The sequence below is a fragment of the Neofelis nebulosa genome, chromosome 18 (assembly GCF_028018385.1).
Source record: "Neofelis nebulosa isolate mNeoNeb1 chromosome 18, mNeoNeb1.pri, whole genome shotgun sequence".
Taxonomy (NCBI): domain Eukaryota; kingdom Metazoa; phylum Chordata; class Mammalia; order Carnivora; family Felidae; genus Neofelis; species Neofelis nebulosa.
Window position 1 is genome coordinate 44,254,094 of NC_080799.1, and position 15,915 is coordinate 44,270,008.

Below are 15,915 nucleotides of genomic sequence, written 5' to 3' on the forward strand. Positions count from 1 at the left end.
AATCCAAAATAAAACATCATCATCTGATGCCAACGGTGTATTTTAAAAACTGCAATAAAACCGATGAGCATCTGAACCCGGATGGTTTAACACCTGAAAAATCTACCGGCGCAATTTTACCACATTAACCGAGTAGAGATAGATGAACGGCCTTGTCAACGCTACAGATAAGGAAAACGCGTATGATTCTCTTGGTTGAGAAATTCAACCACCCTTCGTGATAAAACTCTTACCAAACTTGGGCCAAGGGGGACTCTGTCCATCCGATAAGGGGGAATCTCGCCAGCGGTAATAACCATCGCTGTGGGTGCGCGGGCTCCTTGGGAGCATCCGGGGGTCACCTGCAACTGGCCCCCACGTGCAGAGGGCAGGGAGAGACTGAAGGAGGAGGCAGGCCACTCCAGCCGGGCGGGTGGCGGGGTCAACAAGCAGACGGGCCTTACCTACAAGACGTGTCCTGGGCTGCGGCACCCGCCCACCAGAGCTTAAAGGCTGATGTCGCGGGAGGCCCTCAGCGGGCTCAGCCGTGTACCCCGTGCAGGTGTTTAAAGTATCACGTCACTACCTCAAGGCCGTGTCCTCGGAGCAGCCCCTGGGAGTGACGAGGCAAGTGGAACCCACATTCCGAGGACAGGGGAGGGGGCGAGGAGCCTCCCGCCGCCCAGATCCAGCTCACGGGTCAGCGGGTGGTCACGTCTCCACGGGCACAGCCGTCAGGCGCCTGTTTCCCTCCCCGCCCCTGGCAACCTCAGATCCACCTTCTCCCGGCGCGGATTTGCCCATTCTGGACGTTTCCCACACACAGAGCCACGCGCTCCGGGGCCTTCTGAGCGGCTGAGCTCATTGAGCATCAGGCTTACGATGAACAGCTCCCCTTACAAAGTTCCTCGTGTGGATGCCGTCCGTGTCCCTGGCTTCCGTGGTTCCGAGGGGCTCGCTGGGGGAACGCGCCGCCCGCCTCGCCGTCTCTGCCCCTCTGTGCCCTGGCGTTGGGTCCGGGAGGATGAGGGAGACAGGCGGTGGCCACCCTCTCACGGGCACCAGCAGGACGCACGCCCACAACCGTCGACCGTTAACTCGAGGTCCCTCCCGGCAGGAGACGTGTGGGCGCCTCACCTCGCCCGCAGCCCCCTGCCCCCCGCCCAGTTCCAGGGTCCCTTCCGGCTGGAAATTCATTTTCGGTGGGGAGCGCACCCGCTGGCCGCAAATACTTAATGTGAACAAACAGGAAGCGTTGCTGGCGTTGGCCTCAGAGCCTGTGCCACTTTCCCGGGCCGCAGCTCAGAGCGCGCTCACGTGGCAGGTGACCCTCTGGAGGTCTGGGGCCAGAAGTGGAACTGCCCCGAGCGTGGCAGGAAGGCTCCCTCCTGGGCATCTGGGGCTCGTGGCCGCCACCCTCCAGCCCTGTCTCCACTGTCGCCGGGCGCCTCCTCTCCCGCGCCCCCTGTCCCAAACCTCCCCCCTCCCTTGTCCTTTCCGGCTGCCGGTCACAGGATGTAGGGTCCACCGTGAATCCAAGATGATCTCACCTCAAGATCCTCAGTTCAGTTACGTCTGCAAAGACTCAGCTTCCAGTGAGGTCACGTTCACAGGTACCCAGGGTTAGGATGTGAACACTATTCAACCCACCATCCTGCTACGTGGCCCCAGGTTTATTTCTCTTTCTCCTCCAGTCGCACGTCCTGTGGGAGCCCTTCCGGCCAGGACGCTGAGCTGGCCAACTTCCCCAGCCCGGTCTGGGTGAAAATGCCCAATTTCCTCAGACCTCGCCCCGACTCCAGGTAGGCACAGAGCAAAGACAAAAGATGGATCTAGGCTTCTCCCATCCCGTGAGGACCAATATCACAGCCTCTGCACAGGACCAGGTCAGGCCACCCCTTCCCGGAACTCACCTGCACCCAGGGCTCCTCCTGCCGTCCCAGGCGTCCAGGCGTCCAGGTGCCCAGGCGTCCAGGCTTCCGGGCTTCCAGGTGCCCAGGTGTCCGGGAGTCCCAGGCATCCAGGAGGCCACAGGCCCCGTGTCTGGTGACCATAGCCCATGGCCGCTCCCGGTGGACTGTGTTCCCGCATCTTGCTCTCTGCACACGCGTGGCCTTTATCCTGATTGGCTGCTGCCGCGCCTTCCCGGAGGGCAGCAGGTCTGGTCCGGAGTCTCAGGGCACGTTCTGCGCCCCAGCCTGATAACACTGCACGCTCCGCACCGCCTCCTCCTGTGGCCACGGCCCCAGGGGTCTGTGAGAACCAAGCCTCCAGGCCTGTTTACCCCGTGTGTCCCCCTGAGGTTTCTCTCGTCGGGGCACAGGGGCTCCTGTAGCCGCGGGTCCAGCCTCCCTGCCTGCCTCCTCCCCCACGGGACCCTGTGCCCGCGGGAGGATCTGCGGGGAGCACCGCCGGGGCTCCCCAGGGAGACCCGCTCCTCAGGGAGAGGCTCACACACACGCATGTTAGCACACGCTCCTGCACGCATGCGCGCACACAAACACACGCACGCTCGCGCACGCAGGCACGCTCACACGCGCGCGCACGTCCGTGCGAGCGCGCACACACGCTCGCGCACGCAGGCACGCGCGCACGCGCTCACATGCACGCACGCTCACACATGCGCGCACGCGTGCTCACACACGTTAACACACACACGCTCACACACATACACATACAGGCCCGCACACACACACACACACACACACACACACACTACAATCCCCATGGAAAGTAAGACTCCTGTTCCAGAGAGATGTCCTAGCCTCCCTCCCTGCGGCGACCTGAACCCCAGGTGTGGCTGGGCAGCAAGGGGGGCACAGGCGGTGGGGTCTGTCTTCGGGCGATGCAGTCCCCAGCTGTCTGCGATCCCACCGCCATTCCCACTCTCCCTGCCTGAAGCCGCAGTTTGGTGGACAGCGAGAAGGGGTTCCTGGCCCCGGGGTAGGACTGTTCTCCGGTGGGTGACCCGGCTGGGCCCTGAGCTGCTGTGATGGCCTTCCGCGCCCGCCGAGGACACCTGAGTGCCAGGCCTCCGGGACTGGCCACCAGCATGGCCGAGCCTGGGCCACGGCCACGTCCACCTGGACACGGGGCACGAGGGCTGATGGCCCTGCGCCTCGGGGGGCGTCGTGGGGTCTGGGCCTCCGCGCCGGAAGAGCCCCGTAGTCTGACACCTAAAAATGTCACCAGACTCGTGCAACGGCCCGGTTGAGACGTGCGGGCCTGGCAGTCGCCCAGTTGGTCTCTCCCAGGAGCTGCGCGGGCCCAGCGGGGGGATGCAGGGGGCAAGAGGTGGGGATGGGGCCCCGACAGCCAACTCCAGTCACCGCAGGGGCTTCGCCCGCCACCTGAGGTGGCGGGGTGTGTCTGACCAGACCCCACCCACTTCCTTCCAAAGGAAGATAAAGGGACTCCCAGGGAGGGCTGGGGAGGAGGGCTTTGCGACCATCCATCCAGGTGAGGAGGCTGAGGTCGGACACTCCGGGCTGGCTTTCCAGACCCTGGGGGCTGGCCCTGGTCATCTCACGCGGGCCCTCCCCTCCTTCCCCTGCAGATGCTGTGGCTGCTGTTCCTGTCCCTCCCCTGCCTGGGGGCCTCTGTGCCCGAAATCCCAGGTGAGTCCTAACCGGGCACAGTGCCCTCCCCGCCCCGGCCCCGGCCCTGCGCCCCAGCCCGCCAACCCTCTGACCTATGTGAAGACGGCCCAGAAGTCACCTGGGGTCTGTGGGACCGCGCAGCCGCATCCCCGACCCCTGCCCATTGTTCCCCCAGCGCCTGCCCCCGAGAGGGAGTTGGTGGGCATCGTGGGGGGTCACAGTGCCCCCCAGGGGAAGTGGCCATGGCAGGTCAGCCTGAGAGTCTACGTTTACCGCTGGGCCTCCTGGGTGCACATCTGCGGGGGCTCCCTCGTCCACCCCCAGTGGGTGCTGACCGCAGCCCACTGCATCGACCGGTGAGTCCCGCTGCGAGCCCAACCCCCCCCCCCCCCACTGGATGGGGGGCGGGGGAAGGGGGCCGACGCAGAGACTGGGGCTCCCTCAGGGTCACGCCCCTGACCAAGCGGGGCCTGGGGTCCGCCTCCCCCAGGAAAGATGCCGACCCGTCAGCCTACCGGATCCACGCCGGCAACGTGTATCTGTACGGGGGCAGGACGCTGTTGAACGTGAGCCGCGTCATCGTCCACCCCGACTACATCACTGCCTTTCTGGGGTTTGACCTGGCCCTGCTGAAGCTGGCCACCCCCGTGAGAATGTCCAGCAGGACTCGGCCGGTCACCCTGCCCCTGCAGAGCCTGGATTTCAGCCCAGAGGACGAGTGTTGGCTGACAGGCTGGGGCAGGGGCTTCTACTTCGGTGAGAATGCCTGGGGGGGTCGGGTCCCGGAGGGGAGCTGGCAAGTTCCAGATCTTTCCTGCCGTCTGGGTCTGGGTTGGGCTGCGGGTGGGGAAGAAGGTTCAGGAGTCAGGAATACACGGGGAAGAAGGAAACTCCCTTTCCAGCCACCTGTCTCCCAGGTGCGGGTGGGCATGTAGCCACGTGGGCCCTGTGACTTTGGTTTTGTGTGAAGGAACTGGGCCTGACGGGTCAAAGAATCTGCCGGATGCAACAGTGAGCCCAGGGCGCCCGGACCCAAACCTGCTCCTCTCAGACTCCCGTGGTTTTCAGACAGCGGAATGACGTTGGAGGTGTGGGTCCGCGATAACGAAGGACCCGGGTGCCTGGCGTATTGGTGTCCCGGAGCCACTGTATAAAGGACCGCACACAGGGGGACTTCAAATGACAGAAATTTATTCTCTCACAGTCTGGGGGCCAGAGTCCAAAATGGAACTGTTGGCAGGGATGGTTCCTTCCAGAAGCCTTAGCAGGGGAGCCCTCCTTGCCTCCCCCTGCTTCCGGCTCATCCTCAGCTGTGCCCACCCCCCTCTGGTCTCTTCACCCGCCTTCTCTGAGGCTCAAATCCCCCTGCCTGTCCTTGCGTGGGGACGCCAGCCACTGGACTTAGGGCCCACCCTGCATCCAGTGCGACCTCATTTCCGCTTGATTACGTCCGCAAAGACTATTCCCGCGTAAGGTCAAATTCTGAAGGCCGGGGTGAGCGTGAGTTTTTGGGGGACACTCTTCAACCTACTGTGTGTTTATGGAATCTGAGCCCATTCGTGACAGCGGGAGGAGTCGGCAGAAGTGGCCCGGGCCCACAGTCCGGGGCTCCTCTCTGCGTCCAGCCCTGGCGGTGTGGGCAGCGCCGACTGGCCTGTGGCAATGACGGGGGTGGGGGGGGGTGGGGGGGGGGAAGAGGGGACAGCCGCCTCCGCGCCTCCATTTCCCGACTCCTCTTTTCCACCCCAGAGCCGCTGAGCCCCCCCTACCGCCTGCAGCAGGTGCAAATCCCACTGGAAGAGGAGGGGGCCTGTGAGCAAGGTTACCGGAGGTTCCTGCACACCAGAGCCAATGGCAAGGTCATCCCGGAGGACATGCTGTGTGCCGGCACTCAGGGCCGCGGTCCCTGCATGGTGAGGCGCTCAGGCCGCGGGTCTCCTCCCGGCCTCACCTCCCCCCCCCCCCCCCGCCCCCACGACGTGCCGCGTGACCGCCCCCTCTCCTCGCAGGGGGACTCCGGGGGCCCCCTGGTCTGCAAGAAGAAAGGCACGTGGGTCCAGGTGGGCGTGGTCAGCTGGGGCATCGGCTGCTCCATGTACGAGCTGCCCGCCGTCTTCACAAACGTCCAGAGCCACGTGGACTGGATCCGACAGCAGCTGCGGAGGCGCCGGTGAGCCCAGGCTGCAGGTCGGTGCAGGACGGTGCTTCTTTCGCCACTTCACCTCCCCAGAGCGAGCCTTCCGCGCCACTCCCCTCCCCTCCCGGCGGCTTCAGCCCTCCCCTCTCCTGCCCCTCCCTCGGCCCCATCCTTCCCCACCAGTGGGGACGGGCAGGGTGGAGGCCCCCACGGGGCTGGTGTGCTTGTCTCATTAAACTGTCTTGGTAAACAGGCTGGTGGTCGAGTGGTCTTTGAGGTGGGTGTGGCTGCAGAGCTGGGGGGCCCGGCCGTCCTGTCTGGGATCCCAGAGTGCTGGCGGGGGCTCGGGCAGGCGGAGGATGGGGGTCCGAGACTCTCCCCCAACGCCGGGCGGCCATCCCCTGTGCCATCCTGTCCACAGCGCACTCCGTCCTAAAGGAGGGTGTTTGCGAGTCTGCAGAGGGCGGAATCATCCTTGGGATCTCATTCATTCATCCCAGCAATGTCGGGGGGGGGGGGCACCGCCCGGGGTTACAGGGGAACCAACCTTGCCTTCCTCCACCTTGGGGTCCGGAGGGGGGTAGATGTGCAGCAAGGACTTGAAATGCAGCAAGGAGGGCCACATGGCCACATAAAGATGCCCGGCGGTGACAGACTTGGGGACACGACAGCGCACGCGCGGGGGGAGGGTTGGGGCCGCAGTCACCGGAGACTCTGGACAAGAGCTGGCACTCGCCAACTCGTCATTGTTGTCACAGCAAACGATTGGAAGCCACCTAAATGTCTGTCCACGGAGAATTGTTTCCGTAAGTTACCCTAGACCCACACAGCCAAGGGTGGCAGATCATGAAAAATGATGTCTTTGTCTCCAGATGGGCGGGGCTGAAGGGGATGCCTGCCCAGCGGGATCCTGGCGGCCCCTCTGGCCGACACGCGCCCGTGCGTGGGAGTGACCGTGGGCGCGTGGGCGGCCACAGTGGCCACTGTGAGCAGGAGGTCAGCCAGGCTGTCTACTTTCCGATGATTTTTTGTAGCCTGCGTCTTTTACATTATTTTCGTAATTAAAAACAAAGGTACTCTCACGTTGGAGGAAAATGAAGCTTCCTTGTTTTTAGAAGCCACGTCAAAGTGGGTTTTAGGCTCCTATAGCTGGTGGCATGTCGAGGGGTCCATCAAAATGGCCCTGGGCAACCGTCTTCCCATCCTGGAAGGGCAGGGTCCTCGTCAGGAGGGACGCCGGGCTTCGCTGCGTGAGGCCGGATTTGATCCCCCGAAGCGACACTCTCAGTGAGGGCTCCCGGAACAGGCGCGAGGGCCTCCAGGTCTCACCAAAGCCGGGTCACTCGTGTTCGTTGCTACTCTCCACCAGTTTGTGCCCAAGCACCGGCCCGCCAGCGGGGCCGCGGAAGAAACGTGGCGCTGAAGGGCCTTCCCCCTCCAGGTTCTCTCTGAGACGCCGGTGCCCATGCCAGGACCCTCTGCCCGGTCTTTTGCCCAATGAGGGGCTTTTGCAATCAGTCTGGGCAGCCACATCCTTTACCCCACGATATCCCTGAACCAGGCGTCTTGTCCACGGTCCTGGACTCGACCTTGTGGCCTCGGTGTTGACGGTTACGCGGCCCCTGGCCGCGCAGTCCCCCATCCTTCCTCTGCTTCCATTGCTGAGCCTTCTCTTGGTGGTCTGGTCCCGACCGTATCAAAGCGACCAGGTGTCCCACCCCCACGGGCTGGTCGCTTAGCTGCCGGAGCCAGGATGGCCAAGGGACAGTGGGCTGAGGCCCGTCTCCTGGAGATGAGGGGCCCGGTCCTCACGACTGGCGCAGAAAGCCACACGGTTGGCGCTCGTTCGCAGCCCGGGGGTCACCCCTCATGCTGTGGTGGGGGTCCCCGGGGTGGGCACTGGGCCAGAGGCAGGAGGGTGTGAGGAGGGGCAGTCCTGTCCCCTCGAGAGCACCCTCCTTCCGGGCCTCCCTTGCCAGCCGATTTCCCTCTGGGACCCACGTTCTCCCTCTCCTCTGCCCAGATGCTGAAGGCCACGCTTTCTCCGACGGGCTCTGGGTGGCCGGCCTCGGGGGCTGGGCTGCTCGGACTCCTGTTCGCTCACATCCAGCCGTGCTTAGCGTGGGGCTGTCCAGGATGGCGGACCCAGACTTCCCCACCCCAGCATGCCTCCTGGGGTTCCCTGGGCTCACTGTGTGCACTCCGTTGCCCTGTGCCCACGTGCCCTGGACAAGCAGGTCTGGGCTGGGCCCCCTGGCTCAGGGCTGCTATCGTGGACCTCTGTCCTTCCGTCCCCACTTGGAGGTGGCTCAAGGTCAAGGTGTGCCACCTTCCTGGTCACCACCCCAAGCTTCCTGGGGCACGAATCACCGTCACCACTGACCATAGAGGCTCTTCTGAGCTTGGAGCTCAGGGGCCAGGAGCTCTGACAAGGGCTGAGGAAGGAGAGACACGGCTTACTCCCGATGAGGAAGGGGGGCCGAGGGGCAGGGGCTGTGAAGCCGGGTTTGTCCACTCAGGATGGGGCGGAAGCCAGGGGACAGGGGCACTGCGCCACGTGCGGGGGTCCCTCAGTGGCCCTGATGGCCGGGCCAATGTGGGGGAAGAGACATGACTGCACTGGCCGGAAGCGGGGCAGGGTGGGTGGACAGCGCCACGGGTTGGTGGGTGGACAGCGCCAGGGTGGACAGGCTCTGCGGCCTCTGGTGCTCAGACGTGTCGTGAGAAGCGCAGTCAGCCGGGGGTGGGCGGCCAGGGTGGGAGTCTGGCCTCCCGGGAGTGTGATGGGGAACCGGCTCCCCACCCCCCTGAACACACTCTGCTGATGCTCGGCGGCCTCCTCAGAGGAGCAAAGGCCTCCCTCCTTCTGGAAGCGCCCAAAGTAGGAACAGTGGCCAGGGCGGGGGCGTCCTGGGCCCTGGGAGTCCGCCCGCCCTGGGGGAGAAGGTCTGCCCGCTGTGTCGCCACATGCCTGAGGCCTGGGGACCCGTGCTCCGAGCTGGGTGTGATGAGGGGTGCCTCCCTGGCCTCCGGGGAGGCAGGAGCCTGCCTTGGGGCGTGCGGGGATCTTCCTCTTCTGGAGACACTGGTGGGGGCCAGTCCGCGTGGCTGAGGGCGGCCGAGTCTCAGGTGGGGCATGGGCCGGGGACGGCGTATCCAGGTGGCAGCCGCCCCTGGCCTCAGCCTCACACCCGGCTGCCTTTCTTCCCCAACCTCCACCCCCCGACAAATGGAGCACTGCCCAAGTCGCCCGCCCACTTCCTGTGGCCAAAAGATAAAGGACCTCGGGGGCCCCCAGAGCAGAGATCCGTGGAGCCTGGCAAGGTAGGGGCGCTGTCCCCTCTCACACAGCTGCAGAGGCCCCTGGCCCCCTCCGGCCCTGAGCTGTCCCTCCGTGCCCTCTCTCTTCGCAGATGCTGTGGCTGTTGCTTCTGACCCCCTTCTTCTCGGGGACCTGCGTCGTGGGGAGCCCAGGTGAGTCCTGACCCCACGGGGGTCCTCCCTTCCCAGAGACTCTTGTAACCTTGTCTCCAGTTCCAGTCACTGGGGGGTCTTGGGGCTGCCTGTCCGTGCCCTCGGGGGAGGCCTAGGTAGGGACGGGGCTCGGCCCCGGGCCCTGAGGCCCGGCCTCCCTCCCCCCTCGTGTTGCTTCCCAGCCTCCTTCCCTGGAAACGAGCTGGTGGGCATCGTCGGGGGCCACAATGCCCCCCAGGGGAAGTGGCCGTGGCAGGTCAGCCTGAAAATCTACGATTATGACTGGGCCTCCTGGGTGCACATCTGCGGGGGCTCCCTCATCCACCCCCAGTGGGTGCTGACCGCTGCCCACTGCATCTTCCGGTGAGTCCGCTAGCTGCCATCCAGCTCTGGGTGAATCCGGAGGTGTGGGAATCCGGACTCCAGGCGGGGCGGAGGGGGCCGCCCTCGAAGGACCCGCCTCCGTGGCTTCTTTGCGACCCCAGGAAGGACGCTGACCCGGCAGCCTACCGCATCCATGCCGGGGACGTGTACCTCTACGGGGGGAGGACGCTGCTGAATGTGACCCGCGTCATCGTCCACCCCGACTACATCAACGCCCAACTGGGTGCGGACGTGGCCCTGCTCCAGCTGTCACACTCTGTGAAATGCACGGCTAACGTCAGGCCTGTCAAGCTCCCGTCGGCCCTGCTTGAAGTCACCCCAGAGGACGAGTGCTGGGTGACCGGCTGGGGCACCGTCTTGGTGCACCGTGTGTACGGGGTGGGGGTTGGGAGGGGTTCGGGGCCGCGCGAGGCATTTCCAGACCTGGCCACACGGAGAAGTCCTGGCGGGTGGGCGGCTGCAGGTTCTGGAAAGGAATCGCCTTCCGACACCCTCCCCCACCCACCCCGTGTGCGCCCCAATCGGGAGATCCGACCCCAGAGGCTGGAGGGTCCCTGAAGCACAACTGAGCTCGGGACCCAACACTGTGACGAGGAAATTCATATTCTTAGTTTTTTTTCCAACTTATAGGAAGATATTGGGGGGCGGGCAGAAATGCTCACCCCCCCCCCCCATTTTCTTTCCGGTCCTTCCAACTAAAGGCAGAACCCACCCCCCGGGTCTTAGGGATTTAGAGGGAGATGGGAACCCTGCACCCTGGGGTCCCCACGGTAGCGATCCGGGCGGGAACGCAGGCTCGCGGCCGACAGCGGGGGCCACGCTCCAGCCTCCGGTCACGTCTGTCCCCCAGAGTCGCTGCCTCCGCCCTACCGACTGCAGCAGGTGGCGGTGAGCGTGGTGGAGAACGCCGTCTGTGACCAGCAGTACCACGACGCCACCAGCCACGGCTTGGCGGGCAGGAAGATCATCCAGGACGACATGCTGTGTGCGGGGACCGAGGGCCGGGACTCTTGCCAGGTGAGTCCCAGCCCATCCCGGCCCCCACCCCGCGCTGGAGGCCAGCCGGGGCTCAGTGCTCTCTCTCCTTCCTCAGGGCGACTCCGGAGGCCCTCTGGTGTGCAAGATGACGGGTGCTTGGCACTTGGTGGGAGTGGTCAGCTGGGGCGAAAGCTGTGCCCTGAGAAACCGTCCCGGGGTCTACGCTCGCGTCCAGACGTACGTGCCCTGGATCACGCAGCAAATCGGGAGGGGCCTCTGACCAGGGCCTGCTGGCCGTCCGCCCGGCTGGGCCCGGTGGAGCGACGCCTTCCTCCCCCCAGAGCCTGCTGCTTCAGCCTCTGCGCCCCCGTCCCTGGCCTGGGCTCCGCCTTCCTTCTGGCCTCCTCAGTGTCCGGGACTTCCGTGACTGCTGGGGGAAGGAGCAAGAAGATGCCAGGGGGCGGGCGGGAAGTCCCTGGGGCCCAGGGTGCCTCGCTGTGCTGTCTGTCAAATTAAAGAGCTTGAGGAATGACCAGAGTGCGGTCAGTCTCTGTGGAGTGGGCTCTCCGTGGGAGCGTGTCGGCCAGCCCAGCCCCGAGGTACAGGGGGCCGCGCTGGGGCTGGTGTCCTACCAGGCTTGGCAAGCGAGAGTGAGGTTCTCAGGGTTGGCTCCACTCTGCGGCCACAGCCGCCAGCTCTGTCCTGCACCGGAGGCCACCACGTGGTTCCAACCTTGCATCCATTCCTCCTTCCATGCCCCATCTTTCCAACCATCCATCTGTCCATCCCACTTCTCTTGTAAGGCAAGGTCTGTTCTGGGAATTAACCAGTTGCCACACAAAAGTGACCTGGATATGATGCCAATTTGTCCTCCCCATTAGGGACGTGCTTACCCATCTGGGTACCTTCAGGTGAGGGTCTTCGCTGGCTCCCCAGGGGGAGTTGGGTATGAGCTCCAGGTTCGGAGCCCCTGGTTGGGTATGAGCTCCAGGTGCTGGGCAGCAGCTGGAGAGAAATGCCCGGTAGGCAGCCAGGTGAGGGGCTGGAGGCCACGGTGCCCCAGGGCCATGATGTGTGTGCGCTGCAGGGTTAGGGGGTGCCCTGAGCCCATGTGCTGGGCCAGGGTGGGGCAAGGAGGGCCCATTCACCTGCTGTGCAGGGGGGAGGAGGGAGGAGGGAGGAGCTGATGGGCAGGCTCCATGGCAGGCCCCACCTGCTCCTTCTGAGCACCTGCAGCTATGGCTGTCCCCACCATTTGTGCCCCGTGGATGTTGCCCCCTGGACTAAGTGGCCGTCTCTGGGCCGCACAGGCCACAGCAGGACCAGGGCAGCCCCAGGTGGCCTGTCTGTAAACCCACGTTTGTTTTTCCTTGTCACCCGGACAGGGGTGGGGATGGGTGTCCCCCACCTCCAGGAAGCCCTCCCCGGTTCGCGGGGGGCACACTGGCTCTTCTCCTCTGTCCTCCAGGAGTCAGGTCTTCGGGGCTGCCCCGGAGGGTCCCAGCTCGAGGCCCAGAGTGAGCCAGGAGACAGTCAGGCCTCGTGACAGGCGTCTGTGCCTGCCCACGCTGCCCACGTCCCTGCCCCCATGCCCGCTTGGTGTCCCGTGGTCTTCACCGCAGATCAGATGGGCACAGCCCCCAGCTGCCCAGCTCAGAGCAGGCGCTTCCTAACCGTCCGCCGTGTGGCCAGGGCCTGATGACAGAGCCGATTAGGGGCCCTGGGAGGGGGCTGGACTTGTCTGCACCCGGCCCCGGCTTGAGACAGGAACTCTGAGGGACATCTGTGCCCCCCCCCAATGTCTCTGGACACGGTGCGTTTCTGCCCCCTATTTGACAGGAGAGCAAACTGGGGCACAGGGAGGGGGTCCTGTCCCTAGATGCCTTCCTTCTCTGGCCCCGGGGATGCCCTCCCAGCCTGCTGGGGCTTCTGGTTGCCCAGGGGACATGGGTCACATGGGCCCACGTGGTGGCCTCCGCAGGGGGAACCCTCCTCCTTGCCCCCACCCCCACATTAGCCGCTGACTCGTCTCTGGCTGCCCTCGGCCTTGACCTTTCCTGGCCTAGGCTGTGTGGGTTTGGTTTCCAGGCACACAGGAAGCCCCCACCCCTGCCCCGCCCGAGGTGCGCTTCATCTCTGATCTGCAGCTCTGGGAGTGAAGGAGCCTAGTCCCGTCTTTCCACCCTCACCCTGTCCCCTCAGAGCCTTTCCTTGCCTTTCCTTGCAAGACGTGCCTCCGTCCACACCTCATCCGGCTTGAGGCCTACTCAGGCCTCAGAAAGTTCTAGAACTCATCACCCCAACAACGGACAGGGACAACTCCTGGGTGGGATGAGGGAAGGTGGAAGGAGGACGGATTTCTTGGTTGTTTCTTGTTTTTATCTTAACACGTCCATATCCTCCAAGAGTTTCCAGGGGGCACGTACTACACTTGTCATAAAAATAACTTTTGGGTTAAGAAGAAGGTGCGGCCTCCCTGCCCCCCTGTGGCGAGGTCTCACGTCACATGGCAGCCGAGGGGGTCTGATGGGCAGAACCAGGGCCCGGTCTCCTGATGCCCCTCTGGCCCCCGCCCTAGCTGGGCCCCTTCCCTGAGGGCTCCACACGCACCAGGGGAAGGTCCCGCCTCGGTTCTTCCACAGCCCCCCTCAATGTGAGGTCAGTTCTAGGAGGAGTAGAGCGCACGTGTGTGAACAACCGAGAAATCTTCAGTCTACACGCACAAACACCTCCGACTGCGAAAATCTTATGCCCAGAATTCGTGATCCCCAAAGACCACCAGGGAGCCGAGTCCGATGCAAAAGCAAAGAGCCTTTATTCGAGCCAGCTCGAGCTCAATCCCCTACCTGCACGGACGCAGAGGTGAGATACCAGGGAGAGAGAGCGAGTTTCAAAAGGACAAAGATTTTACTGGAGCCTAGGGGCCGTTGGTGAGGTAATGGCTGTGGCCTCAGCCGACTGGCTGGGGAAGGGTCCGAGTCCTGTGAGGCAGGTGAGCCGGAGGTTACTCAAGGGGAGGAGGCGTGGTCAAGGTGAAGGACACAGAACAAGATGGAGTTGGTCGGCGTAGGCCCTTTCATTCCTCCCTTGTCATGTAGCTTTCGGACCCAATCATGGGACCGGCTGCATTTATGGTGACAAGGGCAACAGAGTTTGGAGGTTTACGCAAAGTTCTGGGAACCAAGTGTCCCTGGGGTGGCTCTGGGAGGTCTGATTAAGTACTGTCCCCGAGCCGGTGTCTATGATCTGCCAGGTGATGTTTTGGGGGCGTGGGGACTCCCGGCAGCATGAGCAATGACATGCAGAGTTAATAGAGTTACGAATATTTGGTGGGTGAGCTTGAGTGGGTCCTGTTGGTCCTGATTGATGGCTCATCGCGTGACAAAGTCCTTCCGGATCGAGGAGGGGTCCACTGGCCGAACGTGGGTGTGATGGACCCAGGTCACGATGCCATCTACTTTGAGAGTGGTGGAGGTTGTCAGCACCACGATGTAGGGTCCTTTCCAGCACGGCTCGAGGTCTCTCGGTGGTGCCTCTTAATGTAGACCCAGTCTCCTGGCCTGTACTGATGAGGTGTCGGGTCGGGCCAGCCTCGTAGATGGCCCGGAGGCATGGCCAAATGTCCTCGTGCGCCCTTTGGAGCCCTCTCAAGGAAAGAAAAAGTTCTTGATCTTTAAACTAAAGTTTGGGAATAATAGGGGGTGGCCTGCTAAATATGATCTCGTAGGGAGTAAAACCCAGTGTAAGGACTGTTCCTAACCCGGTAAAGGGCGTATGGTAGGAGAGTCACCCAGTCCCCGCCAGTCTCCATGGTTAATTTGGTAAGGGTCTCTTTTAGGGTTCCATTCATTCTTTCTACCTGTCCTGAGCTCTGGGGCCTATAAGCACAATGTAATTTCCAGTTTGCCCCCACCGCCTTGGCTACTGCCTGTGTTACCTGCGAGATAAAAGCTGGTCCGTTGTCTGATCCTACCATGGCAGGAAAACCAGACCCGGGTAAGATGTCTTCTAGTAGCTTCTTAGCCACCGTCTGAGCCGTTTCATGCTTGGTTGGGTATGCCTCCACCCAGCCAGAGAAGGTGTCCATAAATACGAAAAGATATTTATAACTGTAATTTCCTGGTTTGACTTCAGTGAAGTCGACCTCCCATTGGGCTCCCGGTCTGGTGCCTCTGAGCCTGGTTCCTTTTTTATTTGATGTGGCCCTCGCGTTGGTGAGTTGGCAGGTCTTGCAAGCAGATACAACTTGCTCTATTCTGGTGTCCTGTTGGTGAATCTTGATTCCGGCATGTCGGATTAAGTCTTTTAATTTTCAGGCCCCCATGTGAGTAGACCGATGCATGTGCTCTAATATTGAGACTCCGAGCCGGTCTGGCAGCACGAGCTCCTTGTTAGGTGTATACCACCGTCCCTTTATCTCCTGGGCCATGGGGGTTTCTTGATCCGCTGTAACTCTTCCTGGGAGTATTTGGGCTGGTCTGGTAAAACTGGGTCTCCCCAGTCTGGTAGTTGTTAAGCCGTTTTCAAGCTCCCAACGTTAGTACCTTGGTGAGGGCGACGAGCTCTGCTCGCTGGGCTGACGTTCTGGAGGGTAGAGCCTCCGCCCATATGGTGTCCGTTTCGGTGACCACCGCTGCACCCGCATACCTGTGTCTGTCTCGCACAAAGCTGCTGCCATCAGTGAACCAAGTAGCCTCGGCATTGGGGAGGGGCCGGTCGGTCAGGTCCGTCCGGAATCCATGTACTCGTTCCAGGATTCCCGCACAGTCATGTAGTGGAGCACCTAGGTCAGGGTCGGGCAGCAGGGTTGCAGGATTGAGGGCTGCACTGGGGTGGAACTGCGCTCGTGGAGGGTTGAGTAGGAGGCTCTGGTAATGAGTCACACGTGTGTTGCTCATCCATCTATCAGGAGGCTGTTTCAGGACCCCTTCAATGGCGTGTGGGGTCGTGATCCAGATCTCCTGTTCTAGGGTCAGTTTGTCTGCGTCCTTGACTAGGAGTGCTGTCGCCGCAATAATTCTTAGGCATGGCGGCCAGCCGGCAGCCACTGGGTCGAGTTTCTTGGACAGGTAAGCCACCAGGTGATTCCAGGGGCCTAAGGCTTGAGTTAGAACCCCTTTTGCTATTCCCTGATGTTCGTCTACAAAGAGGTGGAAGGGCTTCGTAATGTCTGGTAGGCCCAGGGCTGGGGCACATAGGAGGGCCTTTTTTAACTGATTAAAGGCAGTTTCTTGTTTTTCAGCCCATTTCAATGTTTTCCCCTCTTTGGTAGCTTCATATAGGGGCCTGGCGATCTTAGCAAAACCCTCTCGCTGCATATCTGAGCCTTCTTCATGGATGCCCGGTACCCTAAGGCCCCCAGGG

The 15,915-nt window shown here is 62.8% G+C and overlaps 2 protein-coding genes across 2 annotated transcripts; both read left to right on the forward strand.

The window, feature by feature from the left end:
* Positions 1-3,418: 3,418 nt before the first annotated feature.
* LOC131500934 (putative serine protease 29) lies at positions 3,419-5,965 on the forward strand. Its single transcript, XM_058710536.1, has 6 exons — positions 3,419-3,438; positions 3,536-3,596; positions 3,754-3,934; positions 4,069-4,334; positions 5,328-5,491; positions 5,588-5,965. Exons 2-6 carry the CDS (start codon positions 3,536-3,538, stop codon positions 5,750-5,752), a joined length of 837 nt encoding a protein of 278 aa, XP_058566519.1. The 5' UTR covers positions 3,419-3,438; the 3' UTR covers positions 5,753-5,965.
* Positions 5,966-9,027: 3,062 nt separating this feature from the next.
* On the forward strand, positions 9,028-11,083 carry LOC131500933 (serine protease 29-like). The gene is made up of 5 exons (XM_058710535.1): positions 9,028-9,189; positions 9,372-9,552; positions 9,675-9,940; positions 10,424-10,590; positions 10,667-11,083. The coding sequence occupies exons 1-5, from the start codon at positions 9,129-9,131 to the stop codon at positions 10,829-10,831; spliced, it is 840 nt and encodes a 279-aa protein (XP_058566518.1). The 5' UTR covers positions 9,028-9,128; the 3' UTR covers positions 10,832-11,083.
* The last annotated feature ends 4,832 nt before the right edge of the window (positions 11,084-15,915 follow it).